At 43.5% G+C, this 18,276-nt stretch overlaps 1 protein-coding gene across 9 annotated transcripts in view; it reads left to right on the top strand.

The window, feature by feature from the left end:
• The window catches only part of LOC109890716 (sodium- and chloride-dependent GABA transporter 2), a 52,034-nt gene extending 41,947 nt beyond the window's left edge, over positions 1 to 10,087 (top strand). For all 9 annotated transcript variants that reach the window (XM_031824588.1, XM_031824589.1, XM_031824591.1 and 6 more), the window contains 7 exons: positions 820 to 944; positions 3,013 to 3,125; positions 3,346 to 3,483; positions 4,172 to 4,274; positions 7,253 to 7,353; positions 7,625 to 7,795; positions 8,148 to 10,087. In XM_031824588.1, the coding sequence (XP_031680448.1) occupies positions 820 to 944; positions 3,013 to 3,125; positions 3,346 to 3,483; positions 4,172 to 4,274; positions 7,253 to 7,353; positions 7,625 to 7,795; positions 8,148 to 8,276 (880 nt within the window). In that variant the 3' untranslated portion in view covers positions 8,277 to 10,087. The remainder of the gene's footprint in view (positions 1 to 819; positions 945 to 3,012; positions 3,126 to 3,345; positions 3,484 to 4,171; positions 4,275 to 7,252; positions 7,354 to 7,624; positions 7,796 to 8,147) is intronic.
• The last annotated feature ends 8,189 nt before the right edge of the window (positions 10,088 to 18,276 follow it).

Below are 18,276 nucleotides of genomic sequence, written 5' to 3'. Positions count from 1 at the left end.
TCCAAATGGCACCCAATTCCCTATGTAGTGCACTACTTTTGACCCGGGGAATAGGTAATAGGGATTCATTTAGGATCCATCCCCCAACTCCCAGTCCCCAGATATTTTACAAAAAGAATGCCAGGAATGACAGGGAAAACACTGACACCGTACACCACCTAGAACAAAATCCCACACTGTCTGTTTCCCACACTGACATGCAGGTCCTGGCAATTACAAACCCAGGGTCGTGTTCATTAGGGAACATAATGGAAACGTTTTAAAGCACTTTGCAACGGAAAAACAAAAATGTACGTTTCTTATTGGATAGGGCCAAGTAGTCCCTCCCTGTTTGTCTTTTTTTTGGGGGGGGGGGGGGGGTGCACAATAAACATGACCCAGGCTCCTTTTGTAGCTGGACAGCTCTTTGAAAGTTGAAGCTGGCGCCAGACCATAAAGATAATTGATTACTCTTTTGAACATGATCCCTTCTTTTTATGCCACTATGGAATGACTCATGTTTTGATTTGATTGATCTGTCTTGATTGATTGGGTTGATCAATTGTATGGGGCTGTATAGTATTGTTTGAAAGATTAATTTATTCAGATGTATTGACTGACGGACCGTCTTGCCATTGTGTGCTTTTTAACATTGTCTCATTAATCAATTTATCGATTTTATTTAGCAGATCAGATTTTTGATTAACTGACGGATTGTGTTTTAATTTATTTATTGATTAATTGTTCTTTTTTAGTAGTTTGAAGTCAGTGATTGCTTGAGATTGTCTGTTCCCTATATTTACTCAGTGATTGATTGTGATTGTCTGTGTGGTTTGCCAGGGACTGTTTATCCCTGTGCCTGCTGAACAGTGGCACCAGCTTCCTGGCAGGCTTTGCCATCTTCTCTGTGCTAGGCTTCATGGCTCAGGAGCAGGGCGTGGACATTGCAGATGTGGCCCAGTCAGGTACATTACGGGGGGGGGGGGGGATCTTGGGTCAATACGTATTCAACTCTTTTCTTGTGCAAGCTTAAGGAGTAAATATGTGCTTAACGAGTCACATAAGTTGCATGGACTCATTCTGTGTTCAATAATAGTGGTTAACATGATTTTTAATGACTGCCCCATCTCTGTACCACACACATACATTGTGTAAGGTCCCTCAATTGAGTAATGAATTTAAAGCACAGATTCAACCATAAAGACCAGGGAGGTTTTCCAATGCCTTGCAAAGAAGGGCATCGATTGGTAGATGTGTAAAAAAGTATGCTTGGGGTCATTGTCCATTTGGAAGAGCCATTTACGACCAAGCTTTAACTTCCTGACTGATGTCTTGAGATGTTGCTTCAATATATCCACACAATTTTCCTTCCTCATGAAGCCATCTATTTTGTGAAGTGCACCATTCTCTCCTGCAGCAAAGCACCCCCACAACACGATGCTGCCACCCCCGTGCTTCACGGTTGGGATGGTGTTCTTCGGCCTGCAAGTCTTCCTTTTTCCTCCAAACATAACGATTTTTAAGACCCATTATACAGTTCTATTTTTGTTTCATCAGACCATTGGACATTTTTCCAAACAGTACGATCTTTGTCCCCATGTGCAATTTCAAACCGTAGTCTGGCTTTTTATGGCAGTTTTGGAGCAGTGGCTCCTTCCTCGCTGAGCGGCCTCTCAGGTTATGTCGATATAGGACTGGTTTTACTGTGGATATACATACTTTTGTACCGGTTTCCTCCAGCATCTTCACAAGGTCCTTGTCTTTACGTATACTAAATAATGTGTGACATTTGTTTGATTTAGAATGGACCAGTATCATGCACCTGTATTGAACCAGGGGCAGCGGAAGAAATACATGTCATCTATGCACTTATATAGCGAATGGAGGATGCTTTTCCCCCTGGTTTATTTTTATGCCAGCCAGGTAGGCTATACTCCTGTTGTAAATATAAGCAATGAGCTTAATATTAGGAAAGTTGAGAAATAAATATATTAGGCCTAGCTGGTGGAGGCGATTTAATACGGTCACCTCAACATCCCTAGTTGTGATATGAGAATTGAAGATGGATCAACAACATTGTAGTTATCCTACAATATTAACCTAAATGACAGTGTGGATGAAGGAAGCCTGTACAGGATAACAAATATTCCAAAGAATGCATGCTGTTTGCAACAAGGCACTTAAGTAATACTTCAAAAATTGTGGCAAAGAAATGTACTTTTTGTCCTGAATACAACGCGTTATGTTTGGGGAATATTCAACACAACACATCACTGAGTTGATCACATTTCTTCAAATTTTCAAGCATGGTGGTGGCTGCATCATGTTATGGGTATGCATGTCATGGGCGAGGACTAAAGTTTTTTTAGGATAAAAAATAAATACAGGAGTACAGGCAAAATCCTATAGGAAACCCTGTTTCTGTCTGCTTTCCAACAGACACTGGGAGATTTAATTCACATTTCAGCAGGAGAATAACCTAAATCACAAGACCAAATCTTCACTGGAGTTGCTAACCAAGGTGACATTGAATGTTCCCGAGTGGCCGAGTTACAGTTTTGACTTAAATCGTCTTGAAAATATTTTGCAAGACTTGAAAGTGGCTGTTTAGCAATGATCAACAACCAACTTGACAGAGCTTGAAGAATTTTAGAAAGAATAATAGGCAAATATTGTACAATCCAGGTGTGCAAAGCTCTTAGAGACTTACCCCAAAAGACTCACAGCTGTAATTGCTGCCAAAGGTGTTTATAACATGTATTGACTCAGGGGGTTGAATACTTATATTATCAAGATATAGTAGTGTTTTATTTTTTATAATTGTTTTACAAATGTTTTTTTTAATTCTTCCACTTTGACATTACAGAGTATTTTTGTGACAAAAAATACAATTAAATCCATTTTAATCCCACTTTGTAACAGAACAAAATGTGGAAAAAGTCTAGGGGTTTGAATACTTTCTATATGTGTATGACTCGGTGTTGTATGGCTGTGTTTGTCTGACTGTATGTCTGACTGTGTGTTTCTCTCCAGGCCCTGGGCTGGCCTTTATAGCTTACCCTCGGGCTGTAGCCATGATGCCTCTCCCTCAGCTCTGGGCTGTGTGCTTCTTCCTCATGATCATCATGCTGGGGCTGGACACACAGGTGTGTGTATGGCACACACACACACACAAACACACAGGGGCTCTTCCACACATGCATCCAGGGTATAACAAATAAGAATTACACTGTAACAAGCATCGTATCCACATGCACACACAGACAACACCCACACAGTATGCAACAGACAAGCATTGCAATGTAACAGCCATCTTACGCACACCAACCTACCCTGTTCCCCTTCCCCCTTCCACCCCCTGTCCAGTTTGTGAGCCTGGAGGCCCTGATGACCTCTGTGACTGACCTCTACCCTACGGTGATCCGGCGGGGTTATCGACGAGAGCTGCTGCTGCTGATGGTGTGTGTCGTCTGCTTCCTGGTTGGCCTGGTCATGGTCACCCCGGTGAGTCTGGTTGGATGGATGCATGGGTAGATGATTTCTTGGCTCCCCAGACTCCTTGCTCTGGCCAAGTGCTACCCCACGCCCTTGGATGTTAGTTTCTTCTCTGGGAGTCTGAATCTTGAGTGCCTCCCCAACCCTTCACCAAATGCGAACACATTCAGGGCCGTCTGATTGGTCAAGAATCTGATGGGTTGGGCCACAGCCAAAGCACACGTGGGTAAAGCGGCAGTTTGAAAATTCATCTTTGGCTTTGATACCCCGATTGGTTAGAGACAATCCAATCGCTGATTACTTTGTTTTATAAAGTGCCCCTTGTGCCCCTAAAGTCTGTAGCGAATGACAGAGCAGCAGAAGAATTTAGTGTGAGTTGTCAGGCTAGATGGATGGATGGTTGTCTGTTTTACTGGCCACATGACTGGTTGGTTAGCTTGGGTGGCTGTCTACGTGACTGGCTGCATGGCTGGCTAGCTGACTGTCTGTCTGTCTCAGTCTGCTTGCCTGTCTGTCTATTTGACCTAATGCCCGACTAGTTGACATATCCACCTACTGTTAGACACTCTGTTACAATTAGTACATTACCCAAATGTCTTCTCCCAATTAAATGATCTCCCTCTGTCTTTTCAATTGTGTAGATCTATGATGTGGTGATAAATCTGTGATGTCATGTTCTCTCAATCTCTTTGGATAGGGTGGTCTCTATGTGTTCCAGATCTATGACCACTACTCCTGTAGTGGGGCCAGTCTGCTGCTCCTGTCCATCTTCCAGTCGGTGGCCGTGGGCTGGGTTTATGGTGAGTCCAGAGGTTGTGCACAATTAAATACCTTATCACAACCTTAACACAACATCTTTCAACCTAATGTAGACTTAACACTGTACACTGAACACACGTGTCCCTCGAAACACTGTACTTTCTGTTAGCCATAGCAAGATATCTCTCAATTGTGCAAATACGCACCAAGTGAGCGAACGGTGGTGTTGTTTAACTATGCACAAATCTTGTATGTCCTCTCACCGTACCTTTCACATTCCTATTCAGGTCAACACTATATGAATCTGGAGTAGTCTATTGCGGGTGTGAGCTGTAGTGTAGTGGAGACCGAGCCAGCGCCAGATCTATTCATGAGTCACTGTCTCCCCAGACCCTAAATCTTCCCGCTGAATGTGTCGCCACACAGTCTCAGCCATGGGGCCCTGGGGAGCCCACAGTAGCTGCAACGGATACTAACACACAAAAAGCATAGGCAAAGAAAAGCTCAGGCATGAATCTCCCTTAGATGATAACATGCTAGCGCTAAGTCACTAACGCAGGAAAAACTCCGGTGATAGAAAAACCTGAGCATAAATCTTCTTAGAAACGCTAACATCCCAAAAAGTTCCAGACACAGAAAAGCTTGGGCATAGATCTGCCTCAAATGCTAACACGAAGTCTCTAACATAGACAAGCTCAGACACAGAAAAGCCAGAGTGAAAATCTGCAGAGTCTACAGTGGAACTGCAGAGGGATTTTGGGTGATCTACTTTAATTTGTTTCCATGTAAGTTGAGAGTGTAAGATAGGATTGTTGTTTTACGCTAAGAGCCCTAGCCAGAAGGTAGAGACACGGGCTGTAGATAGGAATGATGATGGGGATTGGAGCAGTCTGTGTGAGGTGGGAACCTCTCTGCTCTGGTGGATTCCTAAGGTGTGTGTGTGTGTGTGTAACCTCATACATGCTTGCCTACAGTGCATTCGGTAAGTATTCAGACCCCTTCACTATTTTTGTTACGTTAAAGCCTTATTCTAAAATGGATTCAACATTTTTTTTTCACATCTATCTCCACATAGTGGCGAAGTAAAAAACGTTTTTTAGAACATTTTGCTAATGTATAAAACATGTTAAACTGAAATATTACATTTAAGTGTTCAGACCCTTTACTCAGTACTTTGTTTGGCAGCGATTACAGCCTACAGCAATTACGCTACAAGCTTGGCACACCTGTATTTGGAGAGTTTCTCCCATTCTTCTCTGCAGATCCTCTCAAGCTCTCAGGTTGGATGGGGAGTGGGTCTGCACAGCTATTTTCAGGTCTTTTTATTTAATTTCTATTTAACCTTTATTTAAGTAGGCAAGTCAGTTAAGAACAAATTCTTACATACAATGACGGCCTACCCCGGCCAAACACTGAAGACGCTGGGCCCATTGTGCGGCACCCAATGGGTCTCCCAATCACGGCCGGATGTGAAACAGCCCAGGATCGAACCAGAGTCTGTAGTGACACCTCTAGCACTGAAATGCAGTACATTAGACCGCTGTGCCACTCGGGACCCCGGTCTCTCCAGAGGTGTTCGATGGGGTTCAAGTCCGGGCTCTGGCTGGGCCCCTCAAGGACATTCAGAGACTTGTCCCGAAGCTTCTCCTGAGTTGTCTTGGCTGTGTGCTTAGGGTTGTTGTCCTGTTGGAAGGTGAACCTTCGCCCCAGTCTGAGGTACTGAGCGCTCTGGAGCAGGTTTTCATCAAGGATCTCTGTCTACTTTGCTCTATTCATCTTCCCTTGATCCTGACTAGTCTTCCAGTCCCTGCCACTGAAAAACATCCCCACAGCATGATGCTGCCACCACCATGCTTCACCGTAGGGATGGTGCCAAGTTTCCTCCAGACGTGACGCTTGGCATTCAAGCCAAATCTTGGTTCTTCAGACCAGAGAATCTTGTTTCTCATGGTATGAGAGTTCTTTAGGTGCCTTTTGGCAAACTCTAAGCGGGCTGTCATGTGCCATTTACTGAGGAGTGGCTTCCGTCTGGCCATTCTACCATAAAGGCCTGATTGGTGGAGTGCTGCAGAGACGGGCGGCCAGCTCTAGCAAGAGTCATGGTGGTTCCAAGCTTCTTCCATTTAAGAATGATGGAGGCCACTGTGTTCTTGGGGACCTTCAATGCTACAGACATTTTTTGGTACCGTTCCCCAGATCTGTGCCTCGACACAATCCTGTCTCTGTGCTCTACGGACATTTCCTTCGACCTCATGGCTTGGTTTTTGCTCTGACATGCACTGTCAACTGTAGGACCTTATATAGACAAGTGTGTGCCATTTCCAAATCATGTCCAATCAATTGAATGTATCACAGGTGGACTCCAATCAAGTTGTAGAAACATCTCAAGGATGATCAATGGTAACAGGATGCACCTGAGCTCAATTTCGAGTCTCATAGCAAAGGGTCTGAATACTTATGTAAATGTAGAAGCATTTCTAAAAACCTGTTTTCGCTTTGTCATTATTGTGTGTAGATTGATGAGAACAAAAAAGTGAATTTAATCCATTTTAGAATTAGGCTGTAATGTAACAAAATGTGGGAAAAGGGGAAGGGGTCTGAATACTGAATACTTTCTGAATGCACTTGGGAGAGTTGCGGTAGCCATGCTTTACTACTCTCTGAGCATCCCTGTGGAGATGGAATTTGTCCATGGTCGTTTAGACTGCGGTCAGGTCTCCAGTAGTTCCTCTATGGTCATTACGACCATGGGATTTAAAGGTGGTCTGTTCAGGACCTTAGACAATATCCTGTGCTATAGTTCTACCGTCTTATATTGGTCTCCGATTTAAGTGGTTTGGGGCCTCGAAGACCATTTTCTAGTTTTCAATTACTGGTCTTTACGATTGTGCCTGGACTTCAGATTGACCTGGTTTGATCCTTACAATTCAGAACCATGGTTAAACCACTGTTGTGGTCAGAACCCAGCCTTGACCACAGAGCCATGTAATAACCCCTGACCCCTCGCCCTGTTCCTTAGGGCCTGACAGGTTCAATGACAACATTAAGCACATGATTGGCTACAGCCCGCTGCCCTTCTTCAAGCTGTGCTGGCGCTATCTGACGCCAGCCATGTGCACGGTGAGTGACCTTTAACCCTTGACCCCTGTGTGTGGGAAGAGCCCTGTGATCTTCATATATCCCAATTGTGTCTGCCATTATATCTATGTACACATTTGAGTAATTATGTGAATTATTTGGTTACATTTTTTTGCGTAATCTAGTTAGGACTTTTCTCTGTACATTTCTTACCCTACAAAGGGATCAGACTGATACACTGGTTCAAGATGAATCCATTGGGTCCTATTCAGACAAGCAATGTGTGTGCAACTCTTTCTCTCTCTCTCACCAGGCGACGTTTGTGTTCTCCTTGGTGTGCTGGTCCCCTCTGTCCCTGGGCAAGGGCATAGTAGCCCCGGGGTGGGCCACAGCTCTGGGATGGCTCCTCACCCTCTCCTCTGTCTCCCTGCTGCCCCTCTGTGCACTTTACGCCCTTGCCACCACCCCCGGCAGCCTAACACAGGTCAGTCACACATTTTTACACCAACAGCCAACTACCACACTTGGCCCTACCATAACCCTGACTCCCACATTAACTGTTACTCTTACCCCTACCGTCCAACACTGCACTATGTGGACTGACTCCAACACTTAATTACCGCCATTTCCCCTGTGACTTACCCTCATGATTACACAAGACATTAGTTAGTGTGTCTTGAAAATAACTTGTACCTTCCCATCATGCTATAGTGAATAGGTTGGCCAGTAATTCCGTGCACAAGACTGTACTGAGCATATAAGACATACTGTACAGTGCATTAAGGCATAGGTTGTGTGTGGCTAACATCTCGTCCATCTCTCCTGTTGACCCGTAGCGTTTCCGTCGGCTGTGTCGTCCTGCCCCCGACTCCAATTTGGCCATGGACCACCGGACCACCTCTCTCACCTTTGAACCCTGTCTGGCTCTCACCGCCGGAAATCCAATGAGCCAATCGCAGACGTGATCTAGGGACGTCCACCCTGGGTTTAGCCAATGATACGGTTTCTGCGCACCAATGGGACAGATCAGAATCGGGGGTCATGGGATGTTTCTATGGAGATGGGAAGGCCTCTGCCCCTCTGTTGTGTTCTCACTGGTAAATGGAGACAGGATGGTGGTTGAAACTGTGATGGGCCTGGGATATGTGGACCGGACTTAGTGACCTCATCATAATTTCAGTCAGACTAGTCAATGGTTTCTGACTGGACTATTTTGATCAGACTGATTGGGTCTGAAATGGTACCCTATTCCCTCCCTATATAGTACACTATTACCTTTAACCAGGGCCGCTAGGGCTCTGGTCAAAAGTAGTGCACTATGTAGGAAATATGGTGCCATTTCAGTCTGTAATTGGCTGAAACTGTTTACAGAAAATGAGAAATCTCATCTGGGATTGGAAGTAGTGAAGAAAATCATACCGTAAAATATATTTTTCTCCTTTTTGCTATTTATTGTGTTGAATCATGAATCGAGTAAAGTGAATGCAGTACCATGTTGAAAACATAAGTAATAATCAGAGAGACACTATACACTGAGTGTACGAAACGTTAGGAACACCTGCTCTTTCCATGACACAGACTGACCAGGTGAATCCAGGTGAAAGCTCCCTTATTGATGTCACTTGTTAAGTCATTGTACCTAAACTGTATGTGTAAACATGTATACGCAGGGCCCAGCTGTAAAAAAGACCTTGGTCTCAGTCTGTGTTCCTTGTTGAAATAAAGGTATAATAATGATAACAGTAAGTTCACGTCAATCAGTGTTGATGAAGGGGAGGAGACAGGTTAAAGAAGGATTTTTAAGCCTTGAGACAATTGAGACATGGATTGTGTATTTGTGCCATTCAGAAGGTGAGTGGGCAAGACAAAATATTTAAGTGCCTATGTACTGGGTAGGGTAGTAGTTGGTGCCAGGCGTACCGGTTTGAGTCTGTCAAGAACTGCAACGCTGCTGGGTTTTTCACGCTCAATAGTTTCTTGTGTGTATCAAGAATGGTCCACCACCCAAAGGACATCCAGCCAACTTGACTCAACTATGGGAAGCATTTGAGTCAACATAGGCCAGCAACCATGTGCAATGCTTTTGACACCTTGTAGAGTTCATGCCCTGGTGATTTTGACTGTTCTGAAGGCAAAAGGGGGTGCAACTCAATATTAGGAAGGTGTTTTGTACTCTCAGTGTATAGTAGGAACTCCGACATACGAACATGTCTGGACTGGAGGTCCTTCAGAACACTGAAATGTCCGTAACTTTGAAATTCACTTTAAAAACTCATCAAACCTTTATCGAATATATTGATTAAATATATTTTTATATAAATGATTTGTTATAGAAATTATATACATATATATATTTATTGTTTTACATGTGTTTTCTAATCATTTATCTAGATACTGTAATAATATCTGATTTTGTTTTTAAGACCATGTAAACAACATTTACATTTGACAGAAGTTCCGTTTCATATTGCCCGTTCGGTTGACTGGTCAATCTGTAACTCTTGAGGCTCGTATCTTTGAGGTTCTACTTTATACAATCTAATGGCATGTTGTAAGGTTTTCAGTCATGTGAAAATCCCTGTAACTATTTTCTTGTTCTACAGTATGTGAAAACTGTGGCTAATCATGATCCAATGTGTTAAATTTTACTTCTCAAAGCTGCTGGAAATGTACACTGTCATCTCGGTTTACAAATTGCGAGCCATGGATATGACTCTTTATATTCTTTGATTACTTTCTCATTGAACTCATGATAAAAAACATGATAAAAAACAAACATGCTTGTGTTGTATTGAACACGTGTGTGCATATGTATGTGTCTGCGTGTGTGTGTGTGCAGAGGACTGTGTTAGTCCTCTGCACACAATGTTTTATGTTATAAATAGCATACGGTAGAACATAAACAGGGTCAGTCAGTTCCAGTACCATATGTACAATGTGCAGGGATACTGGAGGGGTAGTTATGTATAGGGAAAGAGAAAGGGGGATACCTAGTCAGTTGTACAACTGAATGCATTCAAGTGAAATGTGTCTTCCGCATTTAACCCAACCTCTCTGAATCAGAGGTGCTGGAGGCTCAGGATATATAATAAACAGAAAATATGATAATTATATGTGCGTGTGTGTGTGAGCAAATTATGAAGTGTGTGTTGGAGTGTCGGTGAGTGTGTAGGGCCATCTGAGTTTGTATAGAGACTGCAAAAAAAGGGTCAACTCAGTGTGTGTAATTATTTTGTTAGCTATTTAGCAGTGTTATGTCTTGGAGATAGAAGCTGTTCAGGAGACATGGTGTCAGATTTGATGCACCGGTTCCATTTGCCATGCGGAAGCAGAGAGAACCGTCTATGGCTTGGGTGGCTGGAGTCTTTAACGATTTTCCAGGCCTTCCGTTCACACCACCTGATATAGAGGTCCTGGATGGAAGAAGGGAGCAAGGGCTCTAGTGAGTCCTATTTTGCTGGCGTAGGTACGTTACCTCTGTGACCTAGGTCCTAGGGGACACCCTGTACTTGTCACCTAACCCCCCTGGCTGCCACGGCAACGGATGACAGAAGAGAGAGCGCCACTGAACAGGCACACCACACTTTAGAACGAGAGATAGCGATGAAGGGATGGATGGAGGATGGATGAAGAGAGGGAGGGGCCTCTTTAGAAAGGATCAACTTGTCATCCATCACTCGAGAACAAATGTGGGTTCTCATTATTATGCTAACGTTCTTTATCGGATGCATTTCTATCCCAGCGGGCATTTAGTGGCCTGTTATGGGTGAAGGAGGGAGAGCATGTGAGTGAAAGAGCGTGCTGTGCATCCCAAATGGCGCCCTATTCCCTACATAGTGCACTATATAGGGTATAGGGTGCCATTTGGGACACGTCCCGGAAGTCGTTGAGATTCATTCTGGAACTATCCACCATCACTGAGCCAGTTGGTTGTGTAAAAGGGTCCGGTGTCAATTAGCTGTGTTAGATTCCCCCCACAGCGGATGATATATAGAACCGGGTTGTCCCTGCTCCACACGTGTCTGTGCACGCGTGGTTATGCACACGTTGTTTTGGTGATGAGTATTTTAGATACTATGGGACTCCTTTGCAGAACGTGCGATCTATCATTGTACTGTGTATGTGGAGATGAGGGGGTGGTTAGTTCAGGCCCATATGGTTCCCTGGCATACATCCTCTGTTTCAGAGGAACAGGATTAGAAATGATGCCATGTGTGTGAGAGAGGGGGAATGAAAGACAGAAACGTATTGGAGGATGTGTTGGCAGATGCAGTTTGTCCATGCCCAAGCTCTACACCGTATGATTGGTTAGGTTGTCTGTAGCCCACCCACCTCCTTTTCCTCTTTCTATGCCATCTAGGCTACTCTTTCTATCCCTTTCCTACCCTCTCTCCCCTTTCTATGTAGTTTTTGCTTTGCCATCACCAATTGCTTTATAAGTTGTTCTTTGTGTAGCAAATCGCATGATTTAGTGTAAGCAAACACAAAATTTACCGACTGTAGCATTGACTGTCATTGGTTTACGTGTAGATGTAAAGATTCACATGTATTCTGAATTCACCTCAGTGGTTTACAATGTATTTACACTTTTTTTGTGTCTTTTTTTGTTGTCAAATGTGTTGCTTGTGAAATTGACTGAAATATTTTAGTAATTTAACAGACACTCTTATCCAGAGTGAGCAATTAGGGAAAGTACATTGCTCAAGGGCACATCGGCAGATTTTTCTCCTGCTCGGCTCTGGGATTCAAGCCAACAGCCTTTCGATGTTACTTGCCCAACGCTCTTAACCGCTAGAGTACCTGGGTTTATACACATCATTGGGTCTGACACAAACCTCCGCTATCAGGGGAGGAGAAAGTTACGATTAACTCAGGAAATGCATTGTTCATAGAATTGAAATTAATATATTTAAAAAAGTGACCTATTACCATGCATTTATTTTTGTTTGTTTATCATCGAGAGGGGCATCATGAAACAATGGACCCTTTAGTTTCCCCTGTAATGTGGCAGGTAGACGTTTATTGGTCTTGTCCTTGAGGCAGAACGGAGCGATTTCCGCTAGATGGGCCAGCTGCAAAGTCAAAATGTGTAAAAATTCATGAAAACAAACATTTTCTTTTTATTTAAGGTTAGGGTTATGCATTAGGGTTAGCAGTGTGGTTAAGGTTAGGTTTAAAATCAGATTTGATGACTTTGTGACTGTGCCAGCTAGTGACCACTCTGCAGAGCTGCCTCCAGAACAAGATTCATGAGGAAGAAACGCTAACCTGCTGTAATGTACAGCACATGCATGACCCACACAATTGGTTGTGTGGGTCATGCATGTGGAGCTGTGAGAGGTGGAGAGAGGTGGAGAGTCTTAGGGTGGCAGTCAGCACATGGTGTTCTGTTTAATGTTTTGGCCATGCTAAGAAGTCCACCCACACACACCCTCTTTCTCTCTCTCGCTCTCCCTCTCTCATACTAGGCCACAATATTACTGGATTAGTACGACAAGGGACATATCAGGGTTTTAGAGGGGGAGGATGGGCGCTCGGTAGAGGAGAGTAGGGTTCACCCACACAAACAAATGCACATTTATCGATAACCTAATGTTTTAGCTAGGCATTTCTCAAGGGGACAAATGGGGACTGGTGGGTGGGAAGGAGGGTGGTTGTGTGCGTGTGTGTGTGTGTGTGTGTGTGTGTGTGTGTGTGTGTGGACGTGTTTAACTATACTTGTGGGGACCAGAAGTCCACACAAGAATAGTAAACAAACAACAATTTGACCAACGGGACATTTTGTTGGTCTCCACAAGCAGTGGTGTAAAGTACTTAAGTAAAAATACTTTAAAGTATTACTTAAGTAGTTTTGGGGGGTATCTGTACTTTACTATTTCTATTTTTGCCAAATTATACTTTTACATTCCTAAAGAAAATAATGAACTTTTTACTCCATACATTTTCCCTGACACCCAAAAGTACTCGTTACATTTTGACAGGAAAATGGTCCAATTCAGACACTTATCAAGAGAACATCCCTGGTCATTCCTACTGCCTCTGATCTGACGGAATCACTAAACACAAATGCCACGTTTTGTAAATTATGTCTGTGAGTGTTGGAGTGTGCCCCTGGCAAAAATAGATGCCGTCTGGTTGTTTAATATAAGGAATTTGAAATGGTTTATACTTTTACTTTTGATACTTAAGTACATTTTAGCAATTTAACTTACTTTTGATACTTAAGTAGATTGAAAACCAAATACTTTTAGACTTTTACTCAAGTAGTATTTTACTGGATGACTTTCATTTTACTTGAGTCATTTTTTATTATTAAGGTATCTTTACAAGTATGACAAAAAATATTTATTTTAATTATTGGGATAACATCTCTTTTTCAAGAGAGACCTGGTCCAATAGCAGCAGGGGGAACAAAGTTTCAGGAAAACCAACTTATATACACTAACACAACATTAAAACAAAACTATAGACACACATACAGCACAACAATTACATATTACTAAAAAAAAAAACACTGTCACGACTAAAAAACAGCTGTCCTAAAGACAATTACACTCTTCTATGATATTTACATTGATCAAGTGTTTAAACTCCACCAACGTGACTCGATCATCAAATTTGTAAATGTTCAGGAGAGAAATCCAGGACCATGGAGCTGAGTAATTAAAACAATTTCTACCATGATCTGTTCTAATTCTTGGGACTGTTAAAAACAAATGAGAATGGGACCATAATTTATATTTATTTACCGACCTGATTAAAACAAGAGTGACATTTTACCCAATATGGCCTTATAAATCAGTGTATACCGATGTTTTATGCCTACCCAAGGTCAATGACGACCAGCCAACGGTGCTGTAAAGATCACAGTGATGTGTTGAACATTTTTGATTGGTAACGAACCTGAGGGCCTCGTGATATACTGAATCAAGTCCTCTCAGGGTAGTGGTTGAGGCTTGCATATACAGTTGAAGTCAGAAGTTTACATACACTTAGGTTGGACTCATTAAAACTTGTTTTTCAACCACTCCACAAATTTCTTGTTAACAAACTATAGTTTTGGCAAGTCGGTTATTACATCTACTTTGTGCATGTTTTCCAACAATTGTTTACAGACAGATTATTTCACTTATAATTCACTGTATCACAATTCCAGTGGGTCAGAAGGTTACACTAAGTTGACTGTGCCTTTAAACAGCTTGGAAAATTCCAGTAAATTATGTCATGGCTTTAGAAGCTTCTGACAAATGATGTCAATTAGCCTGAATCCATTGGAGGTGTATGTATTGCAAGACCTACCTTCAAACTCAGTGCCTCTTTGCTTGACATCATGGGAAAATCTAAAGAAATCAGCCAAGACCTTAGAAAAACAATTGTATACCTCCACAAGTCTGGTTCATCCTTGGGAGCAATTTCCAAACGCCTGAAGGTACCATGTTCATCTATACAAACAAAAGTACGTAAGTATAAACACCATGGGACCACGCAGCCGTCATACCGCTCAGGAAGGAGATGCATTCTGTCTCCTAGAGATGAACGTACTTTGGTGCGAAAAGTGCAAATCAATCCCAGAACAGCAGCAAAGGACCCTGTGAAGATGCTGGAGGAAACCGGTACAAAAGTATCTATATCCACAGTCAAACGAGTCCTATATCAACATAACCTGAAAGTGTAAAGGGTGCGTAATCGGTGGCAGGGAAGTCAGACGCAGGAGAGCAGAACCTGGTAATAGCCGGAGCAGTTAAATAGCAAAACCCACGGCGTAAAAATAACACGACATTTGGGTACCAAAACCCATCGCGCACCAATCAACACGTGCCACTTAGAATAAACAATCCCACACAAAGACATTGGGGGAACATAGAGTTAAATACACAACAAATGATTGAGGGAATTTAAACCAGGTGTGAGGAAAAACAAGACAAAACACATGGAAAATGAAAAGTGGATCGATGATGGCTAGATGACCGGCGATGCCGAGCGCCGGTTCTCCACATGAACAGTGAAGCTCAGCTTGTCATCAAGTCTTAACTGACTTGCCTAGTTAAATAACTGTAAAATAAAAATCTAAAATGCTGATTTAAGGTTTTCAGAATGGAGATTCTCTCAGTTACAATCTGTGTGGGAAGCTGTGTATGTTTTTTTGCACTCCAAACCTTTCACTACTTGACAAAATTTGGAAGGATTATTTAAATTAGCCGAAGTAGATTTCAATTTTCAGATCATAGCCACACCCATATTTCAAAGACGTTTAAAAGCCATCCAATCATCTGCCGAACCAGACCCTATTGAACCAGTACTTTTTCCACCAATGCCCACAAGGTCAAATGCTATTTCTAGGGGGTTTGGGGTTAAGGTTAGAATGAATGTTAACGTTAGAATTAGGTTTAGTGTTAGGAACTAGGGTTAGGAGCTAGGGTTATGATTAGGGTTAAGGTTAGGGTTAAGTTTAAGGTTAGGAGTAAGGGGAAAATTTGATTTTGAATGGGACTGAATTGTGTGTCCCCACAAGGTTAGTTGTACAACACTGTGTGTGCGTGTGTGTATGGGTGCATGTGTGTATGGGTGCGTGCTTGCGTGGGTGTTTACAGCAAAACAGAAGGAAGTTTCCATATCTCCCTCCCTCTCTGTGTATTTGGATGGCTCCTATGGGAAAACACTGTTCTGTGACTCAGCCACCAGTAAACTAGCAAATAAACACAGTGCTGGAGACGCATGAAGAGTCACACTTCCCCTCTGAGAGTTTGGCCCTAGACTGCTATGTATGCCTCAGCTCTCTCCAAACACACAGGCATGACACCGCTGGCACACACACACTTCCCTGAAGACACAATCAATTGCCAAGACACACACACTGACAGTCCCAAAACAGTCCCTCCTCACAGACCTGGGACTGAACTCCTCCCTATGCAGCTGGGTCCTAGACTTCATGAAGGGCCACTCCCAGATGGTGAAGGTAAGCAACATAATCTCTTCAACCTTTCCTTACCTGTCAGGCCTAGACCCACTTCAATTCACTTACCGCACCAATAGGTCCACAGACGATACAATCGCCATCACACTGCCCTATCCCATCTGGACAAGAGGAATACCTATGTAAGAATGCAGTTTATTGACTATAGCTCAGCATTCAACACCATAGTACCCTCCAAGCTCATCATTAAGCTCGAGGCCCTGGGTCTGAACCCCGCCCTGTGCAACTGGGTCCTGGACTTCCTGACGTGTCGCCCCCAGATGGTGAAGGTAGGAAACAACACCTCCACTTCGCTGATCCTCAACACTTTGGCCCACAAGGGTGTGTGCTCAGCCCCCTCCTGTTCTCCCTGTTCACCCATGACTGCGTGGTCAAGCACGCCTCCAACTCAATCATCAAGTTTGCAGATGACACAACAGCAGTAGGCTTGATTACCAACATCGACGAGACAGCCTACAGAGAGGAGGTGAGGGCTCAGGGGGTGTGGTACCAGGAAAATAACCTCTGACTCAACGTCAACAAAACAAAGGCGATGATCGTGGACTTCAGGAAACAGCAGAGGGAGCACCCTCCGATCCACATCATCGGGACAGCAGTGGAGAAGGTGGAAAGTTTTAAGTTCCTCAGCGTACACATTACTGACAAACGTTCCACACAGACAGTGTGTGAAGAAGGCACAACAGCCCGTCTTCAACCTCAGGAGGCTGAAGAAATGTGGCTTATTACATAAAACCCTCACAAACTTTTACAGATGCACAATTGAGAGCATCCTGTCGGGCTGTATCACCGCCTGGTACGGCAACTGCACCGCCCACAACCGCAGGGCTCTCCAGAGGGTGGTGCAGTCTGCATAACGCATCACCGGGGGCAAACTACCTGCCCTCCAGGACACCTACAGCACCAGATGTCACAGGAAGGCCATAAAGATCATCAAGGACCACAACCACCCGAGCCACTGCCTGTTCTCACCGTTATCATACAGAAGGTGAGGTCAGTACAGGTGAGTCAAAGCTGGGACCGAGAGACTGAAAAACAACTTCTCAAGGCCATCAGACTGTTAAAACAGCCATCACTAGCACAGAGAGACTGCTGTCTATATACACAGACTTGAAATCATTGGCCACTTTAATAACTGGAACACTAGTCACTTTAATAATTTAACTTTAATAATGTTTACATATCTTGCATTACTCATCTCATATGTATATACTGTATTCTATACTCTTCTTCTGTATTTTAGTCTATGCCGCTCTAACATTGTTCGTCCATATATTTAGATATTCTTAATTCCATTCCCTTACTTAGATTTGTGTGTATAGGGTATATGTTGTGAAATTGCTAGATATTACATGTTAGATATTGCTGCACTGTCGGAACTAGAAGCACAAGCATTTCGCTACACCCGCAATAACATCTGCTAAACACGTGTATGTGACCAATACAATTTGATTTGATTTTGACTCTGATTCTCCCCAAGGGTGCCCCACAAGAGTGCATCTTCAGTCCCCTCCTGTACTCCCTGTATACCCACGACTGCGTGGCCTCACACAGTTCTCACTCCATTATCAAGTTTGCCGACGACACGAGAGTAGTAGGCCTGATTAACAAAAAAACGACGAGACGGCCTACAGGGAGGAGGTAGGCATTTTGATGGTGTGGTGCCAGGTAAACCACCTCTCCCTCAACATCCAGTAAAACAAAGGAACTGATTGTGGACTTCAGGAAGGAACCAAGCTGGCCACGCCCCCCCCCCCCCCCCCCCATCCTCATCAACGGGGCTGCCGTGGAGGCGGTCAAAAACATCAAGTTCCTCAGTTCCTCCACATCTCGGAGGAGTGGAAATGGTCAAGCCACATGGACATCGTGGTGAAGAAGACACGACAGCGACTATTCAACGTCAGGATGCTGAAGGAATTCCTCCCGCACACAAAGCGAAAGACGTGTTCTCAGCACTGTGAATACAGGACACACCACACACACGCTTTTTGAGA

The sequence above is a fragment of the Oncorhynchus kisutch genome, linkage group LG5 (genome assembly GCF_002021735.2).
Source record: "Oncorhynchus kisutch isolate 150728-3 linkage group LG5, Okis_V2, whole genome shotgun sequence".
NCBI classification, from domain to species: domain Eukaryota; kingdom Metazoa; phylum Chordata; class Actinopteri; order Salmoniformes; family Salmonidae; genus Oncorhynchus; species Oncorhynchus kisutch.
This window is presented reverse-complemented; position numbering and strand designations above follow the sequence as displayed.